This window comes from Aquarana catesbeiana, linkage group LG01 (assembly GCF_042186555.1).
Source record: "Aquarana catesbeiana isolate 2022-GZ linkage group LG01, ASM4218655v1, whole genome shotgun sequence".
Taxonomy (NCBI): domain Eukaryota; kingdom Metazoa; phylum Chordata; class Amphibia; order Anura; family Ranidae; genus Aquarana; species Aquarana catesbeiana.
In genome coordinates this window covers 677,166,595-677,190,908 of record NC_133324.1, presented here as the reverse complement: position 1 = coordinate 677,190,908, position 24,314 = coordinate 677,166,595, and the positions used below count along the sequence as shown (strand labels likewise).

General features: G+C 42.0%; 1 protein-coding gene across 2 annotated transcripts in view; it reads left to right on the top strand.

The window, feature by feature from the left end:
- The window catches only part of LOC141111122 (bifunctional heparan sulfate N-deacetylase/N-sulfotransferase 4-like), a 761,202-nt gene that overhangs the window by 725,489 nt on the left and 11,399 nt on the right, over positions 1-24,314 (top strand). Inside the window, exons 13-14 of one of the 2 annotated variants that reach the window (XR_012236388.1) lie at positions 9,111-9,213; positions 15,642-16,149. Coding sequence is in view for 1 of the 2 variants with exons in the window: in XM_073603162.1 (XP_073459263.1) it covers positions 9,111-9,213; positions 15,642-15,752 (214 nt within the window). In the remaining variant the exon portion in view is untranslated. The remainder of the gene's footprint in view (positions 1-9,110; positions 9,214-15,641; positions 16,150-24,314) is intronic. The other variant, XM_073603162.1, reaches the window with a different exon arrangement.

The following is a 24,314-nucleotide window of genomic DNA, read 5'->3' as shown; positions in this document are numbered from 1 at the left end:
ACCCCTCTGGCACACCTGGCAATAACGTTTATGGGAACACCACAGTGAAAAGACACAAATTATAGTAAAACCCAGAAATTATCTTTAATGTGAAATTTCTTAGGAATGGAACAAACGGTAGCAGTATAACTGAAAAATAAGAAAAAAGAATATTTGAAGTGCTACCTCCTTGCGGAAATTGAAAGTAAAGACCTATATATTATAATCACAAATTACAGTGGAACCTTGGATTACGAGCATAATCCTTACAAGAACTCGCATATCAAAGCGAGTTTTCCCATTGAAGTCAATGGAAACTAAAATAATTTGTTCCGCATTGACTTCAATGGGATGCAATACTGCATGCGGCCAGAGGCAGGAGGCGCCGGAGAGCCTCAGAAACGGCCGAAAAGGCCCGAGCACACTTCGGCTGACCTTGGAAAGACTCCATTCACAAGCCTTTCCGAGGTTTGCCGAGGTCAGCCGAACTGTCCTGGAGCCTTTATGTGCATTTCCAAACGCAGACGATCGGTGCTGTTTGGCTCCGGTACCCCCCACCTCAGGCCAAAGTAGTGCTGCACACCGCTTTTGGCCTGAATCCTGCTCGTTTTGTGAGACAACACTAGCAAACCGAGTTAGAATTTTTAGAAATACAGTGCTCGTTTTGCGAAACGCTCGTTAACCGCGTTACTCGCAAACCGAGGTTCCACTGTACATTGAAAATGGTGACCCCCTAGTGGGAGTATTAATTATAACACAAAAATATATTGCATGAATCACAATAAAAATAACGTGTGCAACCAGTAATCTCTAGTGGATAAAAGAAATATAACACATATATATATATCAGATAAAGTTAATCAATCCAGTGATATCTTCTGTAAACAAATGCTTACAGCCGAGAATCCCCTGTGCGTAAAAGTTTAAAAAATAAGTATACAACCGCTTTAATATATATATATATATATATATATATATATATATATATATATAAGAGCTATCAAAGCCAAGAGACAGCAGCCGGCGGGACGCATCCCATTGAGACAGAGCTTTTTTTTCCCCTATTTTTTGGGTCCATAGGGCGCCGTGGTTGAAGATGGAAGGACGCCGCGGGACACTTTTTTTTTTAAATAAAGGAATTGTCAAAAGCTGTCTCCTGTCGTTTTTACTTTTTTGACACTTTTTTGGTGAATGGGTAGGGGTACAATATACCCCTACCCTTTTACATAGGGGGCCAGGATCTGGGGGGGCCCCTTGAAAATCCCCCCGCCCGCAGACCCCCACAACCATTGGCAAGGGTTGTGGGGATGAGCCCTTGTCCCCATAAACATGGAGACAAGGTGCTTTGGGGGCTACCTCAAAGCACCCTCCCAATGTTGAGGGCAAGCGGCCTGATATGGTTCAGGAGGGGGGCTGCTCGCTTGTCCCCTCCTTTCCTGGCCTGTCATGGCTGCTTGCTCGGATAAAAGTCTGCTATGGATTTTGGGGGGGGCATATCTTTTTTTTTAATTTTGGCCTGGAGTTCCCCTTAAAATCCATACCAGACCCTAAGGGCCTGGTATAGATTTTGGGTCGACCCCAAGCTGTTTTTTTTTTAATTTTGGCATGGGCTTGATATGGACTGTGGGGGACCCACGCCGTTTTTTTTCATTGATTTTTATCTGTATTGACGGGATCCGGAAATACATTACAGCCGGTAGCAAGTTTGAATTAAATTTTTTCCTTTGGAAATGTAATTTTGCTGTGGGCACAGTAAAACACATGAGAAAGATGTGCCACTTTACAGGCAGACTAAGGGGACCCCCCAGGCACGATATTTTTAAGCCTTTAAAATGAGCACTTTTGATTTTTCATGTTCATGCCCCATAGACTTTATTGGTGTCCTCATGTTCACACAAATTTGTTGTCTGTTCACATGTTCCTGCTGCAAATTGAACTGGGGGGTGTTCTGCTCATCCCTACCGTCCACACAAACATTTGTTAACAGAATATATTACTGGATTGATGGACTTTATCTAATATATATATATGTGTTATATTTCTTTTATCCACTACAGGTCATTGGTTGCACACGTTATTTTTATTGTGATTCATGCAATATATTTTTGTGTTATATTTAATACTCCCACTAGGGGGTCATCATTTTCAATGTAATTTGTGATTATAATATATAGCACTTTATTTTCAATTTCCGCAAGGAGGTAGCGCTTTACATATTCTTTCTTTTTATTTTGGTCTGCTAATAACAGTTCGTGTTGAGCAGCAACCTCTTATATAGTTCTGTCAGGAGTGAGTAAACACATCTGTTGTTCATACTAAGTATGAACAGCAATCGATCTCCTCCTTCAGGCAGTCCCATCCCCCCCACAGTTAGAATCAATCCCTAGGACACACATTTAGCCCCCTAGATTTAACCCCTTCCCTGCCAGTGACATTTATACAGTAATCAGTGGCTATTTTTATCTCTGATCGTTGTATAAATGTCAGTGATCCCAAAAAAGTGTCAAAAGTGTCTGATCTGTCTCTCGCAATGTTGCAGTCCCAATAAAAACTGCAGATCACTGCCATTGCTAGTAAAAAAAAAAAATAATAATGCCATAAATCTATCCCCTATTTTGTAGACACTATAACTTTTGCGCAAACCAATCAATATATGCTTATTGTTATTTATTTTACCAAAAATATGTAGAAGAATACATATTGTCCTAAACTGAGGAAGAAATCGTTTTTTTAGATTTTTGGGGGGGATATTTATTATAGCAAAAAGTAAAAAATATTGTTTTTTTTTTTAAATTGTTGCTCTTTTTTTTGTTTATAGGGCAAAAAATAAAAATCGCAGAGGTAATCAAATACCACCAAAAGAAAGCTCTATTTGTGGGAAAAAAAAGGACATCAATTTTGTTTGGGTACAACTTCAAACAACCGTGCAATTGTCAGTTAAGGCGACGCAGTGCCCTATTGCAAAAAATGGTCTGGTCAGGAAGGGGGCAAATCCTTCCGGGGCTGAAGTTGTTAAATTGGGCTCTATGAGTCCAGGTAGGAGGAGAGCAGAGGAATGACCCTTTCTTATGTCAAACCTTTCCCTTCTGTCCTCTGACACCACAGGCCCAAAGAACCACAAACACTGTACCTAGTTTGGTTCAATAATGTAACTCCCCAGTCAGATCAACCCTCTCATTCGCTATATATCCAGAGCCCTGGGTGTATGTGTGTGCCCGTATGGCACCAGTAAAATCAGTCCCTTGGAAGAAGAAGGCCTTGAATTTTTAGCTAGTTACTTTAGTTGGTGCACTTAGGCTCCTGTTTGGCAGGAATGATGCAATTTGTACTGTGGAACTCCTGGAGCAGAAAGAACACTTTTACTGCCTGGCAAAGGATGAGTGCAGCCCAGTGTTCTACTGGTGTAGGCAAAACAAATAGGCAACGTTTTCTGCATGCGGTGTCTCTGTAAGATGGGCAAGTGCCCGCTCACCAATCCTGCGACCAAGGTCCAAAGGAGGATGTCCTGGCAGGCAGGCTCTTTAGGTAGCCCGACTGGCTACCTTACAACCGGAACACTTCACAACGTCTGTAAAGGTGCACCTGGAGAATTCATTTAGGATCCCCCTCTCAGGCAGGATGTCCCCGACTGGCCATGGATCTGTGGGAGGAATGGCATACCAACATGGGAGGCAGCACCTCTCCCCTGGGTCCAGTCTTTTCCCTTGCCTCATGGTCTCTCTTCAGCTCCCAGGCAGCCTCTTGGTGTCCTTTCTTTCTTTTCCTCCAGGGCATGCTGGGCTGTGTAGTTCTGTCCCCAGGAATTACTATGGGGCTGCCTATGCTGGGGACTACATGTCCCACAATTCTTTGCACCTCTGCAGTGAAGCTCCATTGGTTCCCTCCCCAGGACTGACGAGCAGGACTGACGAGCAGGATATCATCAACAGGTGAGTCACTGTGGAGAGATAGGTGCTGGCAATTAACCGACAGCTGAGAGGTCAGCTCAGAGAAGGAAGGGGTGAGCCCAGCCCTGACAGAATCTCTCTCACTTACTGTATAGTGAGAGGAGGAGAGGGAGGGGGAATTCCCCTGCAGCCGCTGGCAGGCACGCTCTCCCTGCAGGGAGCCTGTCAGTGTTTGTGTTAGTCCCAGTAGCGGCCGGTGGGAGGTGCAGGGCCATGGGCGGGTTTAGAGGCTCCCGCTACACTGCCAAAAGCAAAATTATTTTAAATGTGTATAATCTAACATTAAAAATGGAACAACTGTATATTGCAGCGTGCTATTTTAAAAATTGTAATTTGACCACCTTAAGTATGCTACAGATTAAGTCAGTGGTGATCAATTTAGTTAATTATTGTGTTATGTAGGCCTAAGTTGTGTTATATGAAAGAAAAACACTTTTGTTGGTGGGCACCCCTCTGGTGTAAATAAGCTGTGGACCCACATATTTGCATATGCCTGGTGGGGTAGGCTAGTACCATTTCGGGGATAGCAACACTTTCTTACATTTAGGATTATAAAAACAGTAATATGAAAATGAACGGAAAATAACAAAACAAGTTCAGCAGATCAGCCCCAATGAATCAGGTATGAATGCATGAACTTGGTTCACTTGTTTTCAGAAAAAGAATGTAGTGCTCATGCAGTAATCCAACCCTCTGAAATACTGATAGGAACATGAAGAGATGGCAATACGGACATACTACCAAATTCAATGTCACCTTACCAGAGATGTTACCATGAGGGCCAATTTTGTTAGGTTGAATAACTTATAAGAGGTGTCATGTTACCAAGATATGACCCAAGACAGAAAGTTACTGATGTGGTTAGTTAGCCATTCATTAGAACTAAAGAAGCTGCTTGCAAAAGCTGCAAAACATCAACATTACAAAGCAAGTCCAAAATATGGCTACTACTAGATGTGGTTAGTGAGGGATCACATTACCATACCATGGTACCAGAAGGGCAGATTACAAGAAGTGCAATGCTACCAGAGGTTCCATTCCACAAGGAGACATTACTAGTGGGGTCATGCTCCCAAATGTGGTTACCTGAGATACATCTTACCATTCTACTACAGGTGCAACATTAGTAATGTCATATTAGCAGAGATTACATGTATGCTTATATACTTCCATAGCTGCCATATTACCAAGAGATCCATGATACTGTCAGAACATGCTTAGTTGCATTGATGTTATGGTACCAAGAGCAGCATGCTACCGAAGTTGCATGCTTCAAAAAAGATCATGCTTACACGGGGAATTTTCTTAGTTAAAGTGGTTGTAAAGGCACAAGGTTTTTACCTTCATGCATTCTATGCATGAAGGTAAAAAACCTTCTGTGTGAAGCAGCCCCTCCAGCCTCCTAATACTTACCTGAGCCCCCTTTCGATCCAGGCATTGGCTCTGGACACACGCGGTTGGGAAGCGTGCCTGCTTGGGTGCCCCCACAGCAAGAAGCTTGGGGGGCACCTGGCAGGAGGGAAGAGCCAGGAGCGCTGGCGTGAGACCTGAGAAGAGGAGGATCCAGGCTGTTCTGTGCAAAACTGCTGCACAGAGCTGGTAAGTATTACATGTTTGTTATTTTAAAAAAAACAAGACTTTAATATTGCTTTAAGGATAGACATTGGTTAGAACTTAAGTGTTTGTTTCTGTCCATGTCCCATCCAATGTCAGGATTTTATTGCTGTTCTTGTAATAAAATGTGATAGCGCTGCTGGTGAACCAAACATATAAACTAAATCAACATACAGTAAAGTTCATAAAGTGCACAAAATTCAATTGGAGTCCATTTGTGACATACATGTGAACGATCTTCCTATAAAGGTGCAAAAAAGAGATTTTCTAATCCAGCATGCTTCACTGAGACTCCATGCCACTCTATAAAGTGCTCCCGTCACCGAATGCAATGCATGCTCACCTCCTTGTTAAACTCTACACACCTTTCACGCAGTGCAATTCTCCTTTAAGAATGGCTCTACAGCAGTCATTAGCAATTCCTGGTATGCCCTTTAAGTGTCAGGCACGCTCTGCATAAAGTGCAGTATCCTTCCAACGTGGCTACTTCAAAATTGGCTCCATTTATTATTCTCCGGCAGTTCCAAAGTGACATAAAAAACAAAAGTGCCTTTGTAGTGAAAGAATTCCACCGCCAGGCTCCACCTCTACTAGTTACCTTGTGGCTTCATCTGGAGGAATATTGCTGTTCATGCCCCCTCTGGGGAGATTCACTCCCTCTATTTGTCCTGGTGATCTTTGTTAACCACTTCCCGACTGGCGCACGCCGATGTACATCGGCAGAATGGCACGGCTGGGCAAATGGGAGTACCTGTAAGTCCCATTAGAATTCCCCGCCGTGCCATTGCGTGCGCGCCCCCGGCGGTGCGTGCATCAGCCGGGAGCTCCGTGAGTCGGGTCGCGGGTCCCGCGGATCGCCTCACGGAGAGGACGAACGGGGAGATGCTGATGTAAACAAGCATCTCTCCGTTCTGCCTAGTGACAGTGTCACTGATCTCTGCACCCTGTCATCGGGAGCAGAGATCAGTGATGTGCCACAGCTAGCCCATCCCCCATACAGTTAGAACACATCCCTAGTACTGACTTAACCCCTCCCTGCCCCCTAGTGGTTAACCCCTTCACTGCCAGTGTCATTTACACAGGAATCAGTGCATTTTTATAGCACCGATTGTTGTATAAATGACAATGGTCCCAAAAATGTGTCAAAAATGTCCGATGTGTCCGCCATATTGTCGCAGTCACAATAAAAATCGCTGATCGCCGCCATTACAAGTAAAAAAGAAATTATTAATAAAAATGCCATAAAACTATCCCCTATTTTGTAAATGCTATAACTTTTGCGCAAACCAAATAATAATCGCTTATTGCAATTTTTTTTTTACCAAAAATATGTAGAAGAATATGTATCGGCCTAAACTGAGCAAAAAAAAGTTTTTTTTATGATTTTTTGGGGATATTTATTATAGCAAAATGTTTATAGCGCAAAAAATAAAAACCGCAGAGGTGATCAAATACCATCAAAAGAAAGCTCTATTTGTGGGAAAAAAAGGACGTCAATTTTGTTCGGGAGCCACGTCGCACGACCGCGCAATTGTCAGTTAAAGCGACGCAAAAAGTGCTCTGGTCAGGAAGGGGGTAAATTCTTCCAGGGCGGACACAGTTAATGAGATAGAAAATTATGTGAAATTTGAAGATTTACAGTTGCCACCAGAGCAGGAGTTGAGGGCAACTCTTCTAATGGGCACACCTGTTCTGTTGGCAACTGTCTGAGAAAAAAAATCCTCTCACTTTGGTGAGATTTCCTCTCTCTTCCTGGTGTGTCTCCAGGGCAGAAAGTAAAGGAAAATGTCCCCAAGAGGACACAGTTAACAGAAATATTTCAGGAGTTGTTATAACCATTCACCTCTCTATTCAATGCATTAATAATGTTTGGATGTATATACACACTTTAAAAGGGAATGTATAGACTTGTCAGTTATTAGATGCATGTTAATTGATCAGCTCTGTGTAAATATACTTGTTGGCGAGTGTTAATAATTTAAAATCCAGTTTTTGTAAAGTTTTGTAAAGCTGTTGGTTCAACAATGCTTGGTGGAATATTTCTAAATAATGTGTCAGTACTTTTCCATCTATTGTTCAATTTGTTTTAATTATCTAAATAGATCTCTTGTAATAAAACTGCAAGCATATTCTTGACAGAGCCTTAATGAGAACTGCTTAGGGTAAGAATATTACAAAACAGACAATTGTATTTTTATGGGTGTTTTCCATCATGAAATACAGATTTCTGTTTTGTTTGTATGTAAGGTTTAAAAATCTAACATCAGACTGCACATTTTCATGTTAATAATAAAACATGAAATAGCTAGCTGTCTTTTGATAGATTTGTTTTTGTTTGTTAGTTTAATGAAATACCATGTGTTATATTATTTAAATGTATTATTTCCACGTACTGTATAGTGAATTAGGAATATTAAATAAACCCTATTACTTTCATTGAAATTTTTAAATCAAATTATATTCATTTTTTTTTTCATTATTTGCTCATCTAGAAGATAAGTGAGTAATAGAAAATATTCTCTGCTATTGATTCATTAATGCTCGGTCCCTGGGGCAATTATTTAATTTGCCCTTTGTAATACTCAGCTGGTAAAAAGAAGTAAAAAATACCTCTTACTAGTTCACTAAGAACAGAATGCACAATGTATCTTTTAGAGATTGTGTGTTTTCTGCTTTGAAGGGTGATCCGGTGTGCTCATTGTGCATTATTGGATACTGCACATAACACTTTGCATACTGCACAATGGGTTTTGATGAAAACCTATTATTGATCATTTAAATACATTTAAATGTTGAACTGAGGTTCTTCTGTATGTGAAATATAGAAAGTCATGCTTCTGTGCAATAATATTGTCAGTTTAAGGGCTGGCAAAACATAGCATAGCACACTATGAAAAATATAGTAAGACACCTCTATCACCCTGAAAGATTATTGAGCAGTGAGATAGGTAGATGAACTTTCTATAATGACAGTTACCGTCAGTGAAACAGAGCACACATTAAACAAAGTCTAGTGCATGCTGCCAGGTTATTATTTGCATACGTCTGGCCATAAGCCAGCAATTTGCAGCCTAGATTGTCTCACTCTGCAGGAAGATGTGCCTAGTGAAATGAGGTTCAGTTCCCACATCTGCCCATGACTTCTTAAAGAACCAAACATTTTGCAACCCTAATATTAGGCCTCTTTTCCCTAGTGTTTACCAACCCATACTGCACCACTAACTAGCTATTATTAAAAAAAATGGTCACTTGAAATGCTCCCTTTTTAATAATAGTCATTCAGATGTGTGGAAAGTATAGTGAAAGCATAAGTTTAAGCATCTGTAGGCAATTCAAATTGATGGCTCTGTTTTAAACTGTATTTATGCATTTACCTAGCTGTGCCCTCTATTCAATTGGCTATGAAAACATACTTAAAAGATTTTCATGTGTTACCCCAGTATCCCAAATTTTTTGTGTAAATTATTTTGATTTCTTATGACAATCCAATCATGACTTTAACAGTCAACTGTTAGTAACCTAAAAATGGCATTAAAAATCATTGAATTTTTTAATAATATTCTCCCCTAGGTTTAGTCCAGAAAAAGGCTTCTGGTGCCAGTTATTGGAAGGTGGTAAAACAAAATGTCTTGGAAAAAATAAGGGTCGTAAATATCCAACAATGGATATAGAGGTAACAGTTCTGTAAATATATTAATTTTATTTATGTATTCATATAATTTTTCTGTCTTCATATAAATTATCAATCTTTTTAAAGTGCCAGAGTTTTCTGATTTTAAAGATATCATTTGCCTGTATGTGCTTTTTAAATCTCTAAAGCAAAATCTTTTGTTGAATTTTGGATCGATTAGGGAATGGTTAGAATCTCTGTCAGTTTTTTTTTTTCATGTCTGTGTCTCATTGGAAGGAATTACTTCACTTTCTGCCATGTAGACAGTTAAAAGTATTATTTCCAAAGTAAGGAAAATCCCATCTTAGACAGTTATCACAGCAAGTTTCCCCATTAGAACATTGTTCCTATACCAGTGACAATTCAACATTTAGGATTTTCCCTCACTTCCTTTGCCAGTGACAATGGCCACTAGAATAGACATATTGAGGGTTATTTACGAAAAGGCAAATCCACTTTGCACTACAAGTGCACTGCAATTGAACTTGAAAGTGCACTTGGAAGTGCAGTTGCTGTAGATCCAAGGGGGACATGTAAGGAAAATAAAAAACAGCATTTTAGCTTGCACATGATTGGTTAATAAAATCAGCAGAGCTTCCCCTCATTTCAGAGCTTCCCCTCAGATTTACAGCGACTACACTTCCAAGTGCACTTGCAGTGCAAAGTGGATTTGCCTTTCATAAATAACCCCCATAGAGTAAATTTCCCCAGCAGGGATAGAACTGGCTGTCCAAAATTAAAAACACATAGTTTTGGCTTTGGAACTTAATTCTGTAATTCTCTATCAGAAAGATATTTGATGGTTTAACGCTCCCATTAATACAAATGCAGTGTGATGATATCCTTTCACAACTGGATGCAAAGTATGATTTGCTGCTAACAAAGTCATAGAGATTTTTAAAAATTACCAATAATTTGGCTCTAGTCTTTATTTATCAAGTGTAGAAGATGTGATACTATTTTCCTGGTTACCCATCTGCAAGTCCTTATTACAGTTAATAGTTGTCCAGCTATTTTAAACCTTGCCAAAGGATTTGACATGATTTGATTAATTACATGGAGATCAGTTATGCAGATTAACAAAAGCTATGCAATATGCACTGACATCTTTAGAGATTCATGCATATTCTATACGGCAAAATTAAAGAAAAAATTATAATATCACTGAAATGATGTGCTGCGTTGTATACAAGTTTATAATTTCATAAGCATCACATAGCTACTGGCTGTCTACTATTCTCTTCAACTGAGATTACAAATAATCTAAAACCCACACAGCAATTTGCCTGTAATGTTCAAGTGATCCTGTTTGCCAAGAGGTTCAGTGAGCTCTTAATGATACCAGCCATTATAACCACCAGAAATGCAATGGTGTTTCCAGAGGAAGTGGGCCAATATAGCATGGTCCTGATCTCAAAACAACAGCCTTACATTGTAGGGCAAGTGAGTTGTATTATACTTGCAGCATCAAGGAGAAGGTGTGGCTCTGGTGGTGGTGAGGGAGAGGGATGTTGGGGAGAGGGGTATCTGCAGGACAGCCATCAGAAATGTTTGGGCCCCTTACACAGCTTTAGGCCTGCCCCCCCCAAGCCTGACCACCAACCTTCCCCAGGGCTTGCCCACGGGCCATCCCACCAAATACAAACACCGGCCACCTCACCTTTACTCACCAAGCCCCCCCTCAATCCTGTATATATGTCAGCCCCCTCACACCCGTATATATGTCAGTGCCCCCCCACACCTGTATATATGTCAGCCCCCCACACACGTGTATATATGTCAGCCCCCCACACACACCTGTATATATGTCAACCCCCCCACATTCCTGTATTTATGTCAGTGCCCCCCCACACACCTGTATATATGTCAGCGCCCCCACACACCTGTATATATGTCATCCCCCGCACACACCTGTATATATGTCAGCCCCCCACACAACTGTATATATATCAGCCCCCTCACGCACAACTGTATATGTGTCAGCACCCCCACACACCTGTATATATGTCAGCCCCACCCCCCACCTGTATATATCAGCCCTCCATACACCTATATATATATATATATATATATATATATATATATATATATATATATGTCAGCCCCCCACATACCTGTATATATGTCATCCCCCGCACAAACCTGTTAATGTCAGTGCCTCCCCCCCACACACACCTGTATATATCAGCCCCCCTCACACCTGTATATATGCCAGCCCCCCACCTGTATATATGCCAGTCCCCCCACGCACACACCTGTATATATGCCAGCCCCTCACATACACAAATCTGTTAACACACAAGGCTCTGGCCCCTCCCTGTACACAAACAGCCCCCCTCCCTTTCCCTCACAGCCCCTACTTATAAAGAAGGTCTTCCTACCTAGTCCCAGCTAGTTTTCACAAAGCTGACATGTTGCTGAGAAGCATAGTACAGATCACACGAGGGGTGCACATGCACATAGTAGCCAGAGGTGGCAGTAATGACCTCGATGTCTGAGCTCAATGAGACAAGAACAGCAGAAGCTGTGAAATTGTTTCTGTAATGCACAGTACGGCTCCCCTCCACCCATCCTGCCTTCTTCTGGCCTGGGCGGGCCCCTCGGGCCCCGGGGCCCCTTACAGTTGTGATGGCTGTACCCCCCTGATGGCGGCCCTGGGTATCTGTATCTTAACTGAACTCAGCAAACCAGTAAAGGATTCCATAAGACCTCTTACCCATTCATGACAAGCAAAATGAAAATGTAAAAAAATCACAGTTTGGAAGCAAATTAAAGAAGCAAATGAAAGAATTGTCAACATAATAAGCTTTTAGAAAAAAAAATTGCTAAAGGCTTTATTTTAGAAACACAGCCTGTAAACAATAAAATAAAATAAATAAAAAAAAGTTTTACTAGCCGTGCAGTAATTGAATTGAGTAATTGAGTAATGCAGTAATTGAGTCTAAAAATGAGAACTGTTTAGGCTAATGGTAGAGTTTGGTTTATAATTGCTGAAAAATATCTATCCATGCATCATTAGTGTATTAGTGGAGCTTTGTTGTCCCACATTTCCCATTACTAAATTGAAATACACAGAGATTGACAAGTCTGCATGCAGGCCCCCTGATGTGGAATTCCTCCCCTTCAAATATTACTTGATATTCTTACTGAGCTGCTTCTCCCTAAGATGAGCAGATCCCTTTCAGATTCCTTTCAGTGAATCAGAGGCTATAAACACTACTCTTTAGAGGGCTAATGAGGAACCTGGCACCCAGGTTTGCAGTGTTGAGTACAAAAAAAGAAAAAATATATATACACACTGCTCAAAAAATTAAAAAACACTGTAAACACATCAGATCTCAATGGGGAAATATATCATGCTGGATACCTATACTGATATGGACTGTGTAATGTGTTAGGAACGAAAGGATGCCATATAGTTTGATGGAATTCAAATACACCCTGGAAATCAAAGTGAAAAAATTATGCAGCAGGCTAGTCCACTTTGCTGAAATTTCATTGCAGCAACTCAAAATGGTACTCAGTAGTTTGTATGGTCCCTTCGTGCATTTATGCATGCCGGACAATGGGGTGTTTCCTGCCAGATCTGGACGAGGGCATCACTGAGCTTCTGAACAGACTGAGGTGCAAGCTGGCAGCGTCGGATAGACCGAAATAAAATGTCCCAGAGGTTTTCTATTGGATTAAGGTCAGCAAGCGTGGGGGCCATTCAATGGTATCGATTCCTTCATCCTTCAGAAACTGGCTGCATACTCTCGCCACATGAGGCCAGGCATTGTCGTGCACCAGGAGAAACCCAGGACCCACTGCACCAGTGTAGGATCTTACAATGGGTCCAAGGATTTCATCCCGATACCTAATGGCAGTCAGGGTGCATGGATATGCCTCCCTAGACAATGAATGACCCACCACCACACCAGTCATGCTGAACGATGTTAAAGGCTGCATAACATTATCCACGGCCACTCCAAACCCTTTCAGGGCTGTCACATGTGCTCAGGGTGAACCTGCTCTCATCTGTGAAAAGCACAGGGCTCCAGTGGCAGACCTGCCAATTCTGGTGTTCAATGGCAAATGCCAATCCAGCTCCATGGTGCCGGACAGTGAGCACAGGGCCCACTAGAAGATGTCGGCCCTCAGACCACCCTCATAAAGTCTGTTTCTGATTGTTTGGTCAGAGACATTCACACCACTGGAGATCAATTAGTAAGGCTCTGGCAGTGCTCATCCTGTTTCTTCTTGCACAAAGGAGCAGATACCGGTCCTGCTGATAGGTTAAGGACCTTCAACAGCCCTGTCCAGCTCTCCTAAAGTAACTGCCTGTCTCTTGGAATCGCCTCCATGCTCTTGAGACATGCTACCAGTAGTGACACTGACCCTAGCCAAACGCAAAACTAGTGAAAAACAGTCAAACGATGAGTAGGGAAATAAATGTCAGTGGCCTCCACCTGTAAATCCATTCCTGTTTTGGAGGTCGTCTCATTGTTGCCCATCCAGTGCACCTGTCGTTAATTTCATTAACACCAAAGCAGCTAAAACTGATTAACAACCCTCTCTGCTACTTAACTGACCCCAGATCAATTCAATATCCCAGTAGTTTAATTGACTTGATGCTATACTCTGATTAAAAAGTATTCCTTACATTTTTTGGAGCAGTATATATATATATAATTATGTATGTGTATATATATATATATATATATATATATATATATATATATACCGTATTTATTGGCGTATAACACACACTTTTTTCCCCTTAAAATCATGGGAAAATCGTGGGTGCGTGTTATACGCCGATCCCCGCCGATCTCTGCTGATTGTGAGTGGAGCGGAGCGAGAGCCTGCGATATACACATAGCCGAGTGTACTCGGCTATTCTCGGCTCTACTCACAGTCAGGGGCGGGACTGCGAGAGGAGCCGAATCTAGCTGAGTACACTCGGCTATGTGTTTGTCGGCACCGCTCGTTCCTCTCCTCTCGCAATCAGTGGAGATGGGCAGGACTGCGAGAGGAGCCGAGTCTAGCCGAGTATACTCGGCTTTGTGTATCTCGATGGTGCTCGCTCCTCTCCGCTCACAGTCAGCGGAGATCGGCGCCAATTTTAAATAATCAGCAGCTGTGCAATGCTGCAAAGAGACTGGCAAGGCTGCAAAGGCACTGAGCAAGGCTACAGAGGCACTGGGGAAGGTTGCAAAGGCACTGAGCAAGGTTGCAAAGGTACTGGGCAAGACTGCAGATGGACACTGGGCAAGGCTGCAATGAGGGACAAGGCTGCAGATGGACACTGATAAGGCTGCATTGATGAGCATTTAAATGTAAGTTTTTTTCCTTAAACTTCCCTCCTAAAAGTTTTTTTCCTTAAAATTCCCTCTAAACTTGGGGTGCATGTTATACACCGACGCATGTTATACACCGATAAATACGGTATATATAATATACATTATATATGTAAAGCTGGACTCCAAGAAAACATGTAAGCACAGCATAAATATATACATGGAAGTTGTTTTACCTGCAAAAGGATTTGCATTTTCATTCATCCAATACTAAAATTTACACAACCCCCGACAGACACTGCTCTTCCCTCCTGTCAGCTGGTTCCTTATATCAGTCTACTACATTTTTTTCCTTCAATTCCAGCTCTGTGTTATATCCACCAAACAGAAAGGGAGGTAAAATCTCCAAAAATATAGCACTAAAAACTCTGTTAATGTTCTTCTGGTAATTGTGTTTCTCTAGTCTAGTCCTATTGCTGTGTATTATTATTATCAAACACCTTTTTCCCTGGGGCAATATTTGTCCAGGAAATGATTGTTTTCCAATTTATCGTTAGCTCTAACAGTGGACATGTTTGTATTGATTTTCAGATTGCTAACTATGCTGCCATCACATAAACATTAGTGCTTGATGTTTAGGCATTTCCTGAATGATGTATGTAATGGTGTATATCCAATCAAATAGTTTTGCTTAGAGTGTCAAAGAGTTAAATTCCCTGTCTTTTTTGTTATGCTATCTGGGGCTCCAATACCAAGATTTACCCACACTTCCTAGCCTGCTGACAATATTTTACTAGATGGAAAGTAAAATAAACTTTCCAACAGCAACAGAGGCATAAATATTTTTTTTTCTTTAGTAGAAAGAGCTAGACTTCCTGTCTAGTTAGACCACTGCCAACAGCAGAGGAAGTAAGGGTAAATCCCTCTAAAAGAACCCTGGATAGCAGTAAAAACCCAACAGTTTTTGGTTTGACGTGCACTTTAATGTTGTCCTTGATAAGAGTGGCTTTTTAACCATGCACGCCCTTGCCTGGGCAGATTTCTAATGAATGATGCATTTTCAATTGTTCAATGATTACAACAACTATGACTGTAAAAAAAATCTGTATTGCCAATAAGTTGTTAAAACCACATTTTTTTTTTTTTTTTTAGTCAAGAGTTTTTCTCTCAAGCTATTACCAGGACCACAACATTGAACTGTCCAAACTTCTACATAGACTGGGACTACCATTGCCATCCTGGCTGAGAGAGGAGCTCCAGAAAGTGAGATAGCATTGAAGACATCGACTAATGCACAATTTCAGCCTTGTGGTTTCTCCGCTAAGGAAAAAAAAAAAAAATTAGAAACAATTCTCTTTCCTCACACTTACAAATATTAGTCACAGTTCTTAGAATGATTCACAAAACCCAAGAACACTTATTTATGCAAAGGGTGCCACTTATGAGCACAATTACTGTCAGATCAATCTCAGTACCTGAGCTGAGATTTGCTGCAATTGAAGGTAATATCCTACATTTAACATTGGACTCACACTGCACCCATTTCCTTTGATAACAAGAGACTTCCAGTAACTGTTTTATGATTGGAATCCTTCATTTAGTACAACATGCACTACTGTCTGAGAGAACCAAAGCAGAAGTAGATGCAGTGGATTTAAAGGTTAGTTTTACAATGAGGTTGAATAAATTGGTATACATCTTCATAAGAAAATACCATTTTTGAACGCTTTACAATTCATGCAGTACTTTAAGATTTACTTCAAGCATTTACAATGCCTGCCAGATTATGTTTCCTTCCCCAATCACATTCTTGATATTGTGATTTTGCTATACACATTTATAATGCTTTTGCAAAAGCAATAGGGTTCACTATGTGTAGCACCTCCAGCTGTGATGTTCAAAAGAATTTAGTTCAATAATAGCTTCCTGCAGCTCTTAGAAGCGCTGTATAAATCATGTATTTTTTTTCCTTTTTGGTCAATGATGATTTTTTTTCTCATAGTACACATCTAGTGCCTAAAAGTCTATTTGATTGTATTTTTGACAGAAAATCTGACTGCAGTCTTTGCCATAATGTCACCAGAGCTTTATAGTAATCCTTGAAAGGTCATCACTGTACAAAAGCTTTCAGTTCAATTATACTTACTGAGTCACAATGGCTAAACGTTAAGAACCCAATTATCAGTTTTTACTTCCAAAGTCTTTAGTGCTGAGCTGACTAATGCACAGGAGTTTGAGCAGTTCTATAATTCTTTTGAATGTAGTTTTGCAGTTTTCCAGATATATAAATTGATTATAAAATGTGAGTTAAATGAAACAATACAAATATTGTGTATTCATTTGTACATTGACACTATTGAGTATAAGCAAAGTTTATATAACATTGTTTCTGTTTAGTTTTCTTTGTACTGTTAGTACTTATTATGCCACCATATTTAAGTAGGTTGTGTATTTGTAGATTATACACTTTACCAATTTAGAGCATAAGAATGCAATTCTCTAGCAAGTATAATAATACCACTCATCTATATTATGGGTTGGTATTTGATCAGCCAAATGTGGATTTATGACTATGACATTTTTATCAATTCTGAAGTCTTTCAAAATGGCAGTCTGTGCAAAAAAAAAATTATTTTAAGCTTAAAAGATACATTTGTTTCTAGATTTAGAAATAAAGTCTGCTTCACTTCTGGAACAAAATTGTTTACCTATATTGTTCCATTTATGGCATCTTGTTGCAGTTTTAGAGTAATAAAACCCTACCTGTGTGAGAACACTGTTTTATGAGAACTGAGATGGAAATCTGGTTGTCCTTGTGGCTTCTCCTCCTCTTCTGCATAATTACTTTGAGTCATTCAAAATTAGATGAAAACCTTATTTCCCTACAGACAACCTACAGTATACATAGTGCTTTAAACATAACAGGTAAATGATTTACAGTAAGTAAGAAAATATAAAGGAAAAGAGACTCTGGCACGGACAAAACTTGTTGTCTTTAGCTAATTATTCTTATTGTTTGGGGAACTCATCAGCCTTTTGAGCTAAGTCAGATCTCAGCAGATTTTGGCAGGTACTTCAATATAGAGTACTTACACTATGGTCTTACAAATGTATATGCTTTTTGTTTGGATCTGGACTTCCCCTTTAACTGGCTAATTATATTTAGCATTTTTGTTTCTTCTTTGACTAAATACCCTATTAGCATGCTTTGAGTTCTACTGCAGGGCCAGCGAGTACCTCCTTTTTGAGTATACTGTATGTTCTCCTGAAATAGATAAACACAAAATAGATTTTCCATTGTGGTCAAAGGGCTCTTTGAGATAATGGCATGTTTTTAGAATGGTAAAGGTCTGAGACTCAAGGTCACCATTTTCTTTTTAAAACTGAAAAGTATCAATAGACAAATGATTTTAAAGTTTGCCATATAATATTAAGAGTTTTTATGATATAAATTTGCCCTATCCTTTTGATTATGTCTTTTTTTATACTTGTGAAACTCATTACTCTCACTGGAATCTTTGTATAGTCCAAAGGAAAAAACACACACAAATTATGTCTTCAAAGGCAAAACTTTAGTCAGGCAACAAACTTCAGCCTGTGGTCCTACCTTCAGGAACAACCCTTCAAAATTATTCACTTGTCGGGCTGATAATGAAACTTTTACGTTTAAGCCCATCAAGTGGAACATGTTAGAGGGTAGTCCTGGGGGCAGAACTATGTGCTGAAGCTTGTCGGCTGATTCAAATTTTGCTTGTGTAGACATCATTAGTGTGTGGCCTTTTGTTTGGATTATATTAAGCTATGTGTGGAGAACAGATGGACCCCAAGCCAGCATATGAGTGGAGCGTTTGAAGGGTTGGAACAATGTACTCTTCTTTGATCTCACTGGAATCTGTTTGTGAATCCAATAAAAAATACAAAGGGAAGTACAGATAAAGCACACACTATTCTGTGGTTGCCAGTATTTAATATTTGTACTACGATGTAAATATAATCAGTCCTAAAAACTTTAAGCTTCAAAAAGAAGCAGACATTTCTTAAATCAATGATGTGCAGGTGTGGGATTGGTGGCGCTACCTACTGGCTAACATAAAAGGATAAATATAGTGGCAATGTGCATGCCAGTGGTGACTGCATGTACAGGAGGGTTAGTTGCCCTAATAATGCAGGCTCCATGCATCCATACCAATGTGTGCAAGAAAGGAAAAATGGAAAAAATTATACAATACACAAATAAAAATAAATATTAAGTGGATCCCAATAAACCTCACATATATATGCGTGCATAAGAATAGCATTAAGTAAAAAACTTCATGGGGTCCATATACCATCAAAAACCTATTGTCCAAAAAATAGAAAATGTATATACATTTTATACATTATAAAATGTGCAAAAATATATATGTATGAAACCCAAAAACCAGCAAAGTCCAGTGACACATATGTGTAGTCATAAACCATAAAAGAAAAAATCAGCATAAAGATGAAAAATATAAAATATTTATAAGAAAAATATATGTATAAATATTAGTGAAGTTCCAAATTAACCAGCAAAAATAAAAATAAAAAATAAAAAAGTCCAAAATTTTCAAGTGACTCTTGTGTTCAGAGAATCAAGTGACTTCTGTGCTCCCCCTTATGGGTCCCTACTCACCAGCTCCCTGCACCCCTGCAGGGGTAATGGGCATGTATAGATAGCCTGGGGTAGTTCCTGGTATCTCTCCTTGTAGTCCGCATGTGGTATCTGTGGTCTGTAGGGCCTCAGCAGCTCACTCCACCCAGTAAGGGTATCCAAGGGAGTCTTCCTGGTCACTTTTCCCAAAGTTAATTCATCAACTGTGCATAGTTAGATCCTCATAGAAAGAGATAGGGCTTCCATTGTGTAGTATTTAAAAAAGTAGTTTTTTAAAAAAATTAAAAGCAAAAACAAAAAGTGTCCCTGTGCAGGAAAACCTATAAGCACAATGTAACAGGCAATATGTAAGGGCACTGTTTCGCAGCTTGCGCTCCACCTGCGTTCTAGCCCCCTATTTCCGTATCAGAAATGACGTAGTAGCGTAGCCACACTTACGCGTTTCGTCATTGGACGTTATCAAAGGCGGTGCCAGCATACTGGTTGTCACGTCTAATAAGGCGAGCAGACATGCGGGGCTCCTCCCCTTCCACATAAAGTAACCAATAACAGCAAACATTAACCAGATGGAAAAAAGGTGTGTGAGAAACCTCTATGGGGAAGCATACTGGCACACTGGCGCCATAGTCACTCCAATCAAAAAGAACAAGTTCTAAAAAAAAAATGCCCCTCTGCATCTGCGCTCGTCTTATAGTAAATATACCAGACATAAATACAATGGAGGTATACAATCATGAATAACACATATATAGCTTGCATATACCCGGATAACATCCAAGGGTAAACATAAGTGCAATAGTGAACAAAAGGGGATTATAAACAAATCCCATGTGATCGTCCTAGGTACTATATACTACAGCTCATGAACAAACCCAGATATTACCCAGTAAACCTTAGGAAAAACAGTTCATCAGGAAAAACCCATTATGGTCAGATTATGTACCAGTACTAATAACTGAGTCACACTACTTGTGTTAGAAGGGGGGGGGGTTGTAATTTAGAAACAGCCCCCTCTAACAAAACAAGAGATGTACATATAAAGTGAAATTGATAAAGGGATTGATGGTGAGCACTATGGGTCTGAGAGCCACAGGAATATTCTCATATGTATGCCTGGATAATAGCCCAGAAAAGGAACTGAGTATCTCCATTGCTGGAGAAATTGCTATAAGTGATGTTGCTATCCTTGGAGCCAGAAATGGCCATATCAACATATTGTTTCTGAATTAAGTGTTTTCCATTAGTAAGACTCACTTAAAAGAAAAAATAACTGTATAGCAACATAATTAGGAATTTACTCTGCACATGGGAGCAGTGGCGGCTGGTGCTCAAAATATTTGGGGGGGGGGGGCGCAAACAGACTAAAAAATTCTGAAAAACAAAGCATCAATTGCAGCCTCACTGTGCCCATCAAACTCAGCCACTGTGCCCATCAATTGCAGCCACTGTGCCATTAAACGCAGCCACTGTGCCCATCAATTGCAGCCACTGTGCCCATCAAACGCTGCCACTGTGCCATCAAATGCTGCCACTGTGCCATCGAATGCCACAAATGTGCCATCGAATGCTGCCACTATGCCCTTAAATGCTGCCCCTGTGCTATCAAATGCTGCCATTATGCCATCAAATGCCACCACTGTGCCATCAAATGCCACCACTGTGACCCCCGCCCACTCGCCATCTGCCCGTCACTAACCCTGTCTTGGTGGGGCAGCAGGTGACGGCGGCCAGCAGTGTCCTCCATGCGTCTCCTCCCGTTCTCTCCTCCCATCCTCTCCTCCTGATAGGAGTCCAATCACAGCGCCTCTCGTTTCAGCCAATCAGTTGACGGGTAACAGACCTGAGAACTTGATTGGCAGAGAGGCGGTTCAGTGTCAGGAAAGCGAATATTCATTTGCTTTTCTAACACACCTGGGTGGACTGCGAGCACCAAGCATGGCGCTTGCAGTTCACCTATTTTGAAGCCTATTAGAGCCTATGGCTCTAATCAGGTGCTTCAAAACACCCCCCACCACTGTAATTCAGGTGCCTGAATAGGGGGTGGCAACGGTGGCCTTAGCTAGATTTATGCTATGCATGAATCTATTTATTGGTCATAGAGGGGATGGCTGGAGAGAGGGGGCAGCACCCGTGCGCCCTTTTGGACGCACCGCCACTGCATGGGAAAAGAGTCCATGTTTCAAGTGCTTTCTAGCTCACTGGAGGGGAGATGTTGCCCAACTGCCTCTTCACTCAGAAGAAAGTAAGTTAACCACTTAAGGACCGCCTAACGCCGATTTACGTCGGCAAAGCGGCACGGGCAGGCAAAATCACGTACATGTACGTGATTTGCCTTCCGCGGGTGGGGGGTCCAATCGGACCCCCCCCCCGGTGCCCGAGGCGGTCCCGTTCTGTTCCCCGGCGATCCGAGATGAGGGGGAGGCCATCCGTTCGTGGCCCCCCCCTCGCGATCGCCGCCGGCCAATGGAACATTCCTTTGCTGCTGTATGCTAAACAGCAGCAAAGGAAATGATGTCATCTCCCTCGGCTCGGTATTCCGTTCCAGCGCCGAGGGGAGAAGACATCAATGTAAGTGCACAACACACTACACACACAGTAGAACATGCCAGGCACACAAAACACCCCGATCCCCCCCCCGATCGCCCCCCGATCCCCCCCCAATCACCCCCCCCGTCACAAACTGACACCAGCAGGTTTTTTTTTTTTTTTTTTTGTTTTTTCTGATTACTGCATAGTGTCAGTTTGTGACAGTTACAGTGTTGGGACAGTTAGTATTACCCCCCTTTAGGTCTAGGGTACCCCCCTAACCCCCCCTAATAAAGTTTTAACCCCTTGATCACCCCCTGTCACCAGTGTTGCTAAGCGATCATTTTTCTGATCGCTGTATTAGTGTCACTGGTGACGCTAGTTAGTGAGGTAAATATTTAGGTTCGCCGTCAGCGTTTTATAGTGTCAGGGACCCCCATATACTATCTAATAAATGTTTTAACCCCTTGATTGCCCCCTAGTTAACCCACCCTTTCACCACTGATCACCGTATAAACGTTACGGTTGACGCTGGTTAGTTCGTTTATTTTTTATAGTGTCAGGGCACCCGCCGTTTATTACCGAATAAAGGTTTAGCCCCCTGATCGCCCGGCGGTGATATGCGTCGCCCCAGGCAGCGTCAGATTAGCGCCAGTACCGCTAACACCCACGCACGCAGCATACGCCTCCCTTAGTGGTATAGTATCTGTACGGATCAATATCTGATCCGATCAGATCTATACTAGCGTCCCCAGCAGTTTAGGGTTCCCAAAAACGCAGTGTTAGCGGGATCAGCCCAGATACCCGCTAGCACCTGCGTTTTGCCCCTCCGCCCGGCCCACCCAAGTGCAGTATCGATCGATCGCTGTCACTTACAAAACACTAAACGCATAACTGCAGCGTTCGCAGAGTCAGGCCTGATCCCTGCGATCGCTAACAGTTTTTTTGGTAGCATTTTGGTAAACTGGCAAGCAAGCACCAGGCAGCGTCAGGTTAGCGCCAGTAGCGCTAACACCCACGCACGCACCGTACACCTCCTTAGTGGTATAGTATCTGATCGGATCAATATCTGATCCGATCAGATCTATACTAGCGTCCCCAGCAGTTTAGGGTTCCCAAAAACGCAGTGTTAGCGGGATCAGCCCAGATACCTGCTAGCACCTGCGTTTTGCCCCTCCGCCCGGCCCGGCCCACCCAAGTGCAGTATCGATCGATCACTGTCCCTTACAAAACACTAAACGCATAACTGCAGCGTTCGCAGAGTCAGGCCTGATCCCTGCGATCGCTAACAGTTTTTTTGGTAGTATTTTGGTGAACTGGCAAGCACCAGCCCCAGGCAGCGTCAGGTTAGCGCCAGTACCGCTAACACCCACGCATGCAGCATACACCTCCCTTAGTGGTATAGTATCTGAACGGATCAATATCTGATCCGATCAGATCTATACTAGCGTCCCCAGCAGTTTAGGGTTCCCAAAAACGCAGTGTTAGCGGGATCAGCCCAGATACCTGCTAGCACCTGCGTTTTGCCCCTCCGCCGGCCCAGCCCAGCCCACCCAAGTGCAGTATCGATCGATCACTGACACTTACAAAACACTAAACGCATAACTGCAGCGTTTGCAGAGTCAGGCCTTGATCCCTGCGATCGCTAACAGTTTTTTTGGTAGCGTTTTGGTGAACTGGCAAGCACCAGCCCCAGGCAGCGTCAGGTTAGCGCCAGTACCGCTAACACCCACGCATGCAGCATACACCTCCCTTAGTGGTATAGTATCTGAACGGATCAATATCTGATCCGATCAGATCTATACTAGCGTCCCCAGCAGTTTAGGGTTCCCAAAAACGCAGTGTTAGCGGGATCAGCCCAGATACCTGCTAGCACCTGCGTTTTGCCCCTCCGCCCGGCCCAGCCCAGCCCACCCAAGTGCAGTATCGATCGATCACTGACACTTACAAAACACTAAACGCATAACTGCAGCGTTTGCAGAGTCAGGCCTGATCCCTGCGGTCGCTAACAGTTTTTTTGGTCAGCGTTTTGGTGAACTGGCAAGCACCAGCGGCCTAGTACACCCCGGTCGTAGTCAAACCAGCACTGCAGCAACACTTGGTGACGTGGCGAGTCCCATAAGTGCAGTTCAAGCTGGTGAGGTGACAAGCACAAGTAGTGTCCCGCTGCCACCAAAAAGACAAACACAGGCCCGTCGTGCCCATAGTGCCCTTCCTGCTGCATTCACCAATCCTAATTGGGAACCCACCACTTCTGCAGCGCCCGTACTTCCCCCATTCACATCCCCAATCAAATGCAGTCGGCTGCATGAGAGGCATTTTCTTTATGTCCTCCCGAGTACCCCTACCCAACGAACCCCCAAAAAAGATGTCGTGTCTGCAGGAAGCGCGGATATAGGCGTGACACCCGCTATTATTGTCCCTCCTGTCCTGACAATCCTGGTCTTTGCATTGGTGAATGTTTTGAACGCTACCATGCACTAGTTGAGTATTAGCGTAGGGTACAGCATTGCACAGACTAGGCACACTTTCACAGGGTCTCCCAAGATGCCATCGCATTTTGTGAGACCCGAACCTGGAACCGGTTACAGTTACAAAAGTTAGTTACAAAAAAAGTGTCAAAAAAAAATATATATATAAAATAAAAAAAAATAGTTGTCGTTTTA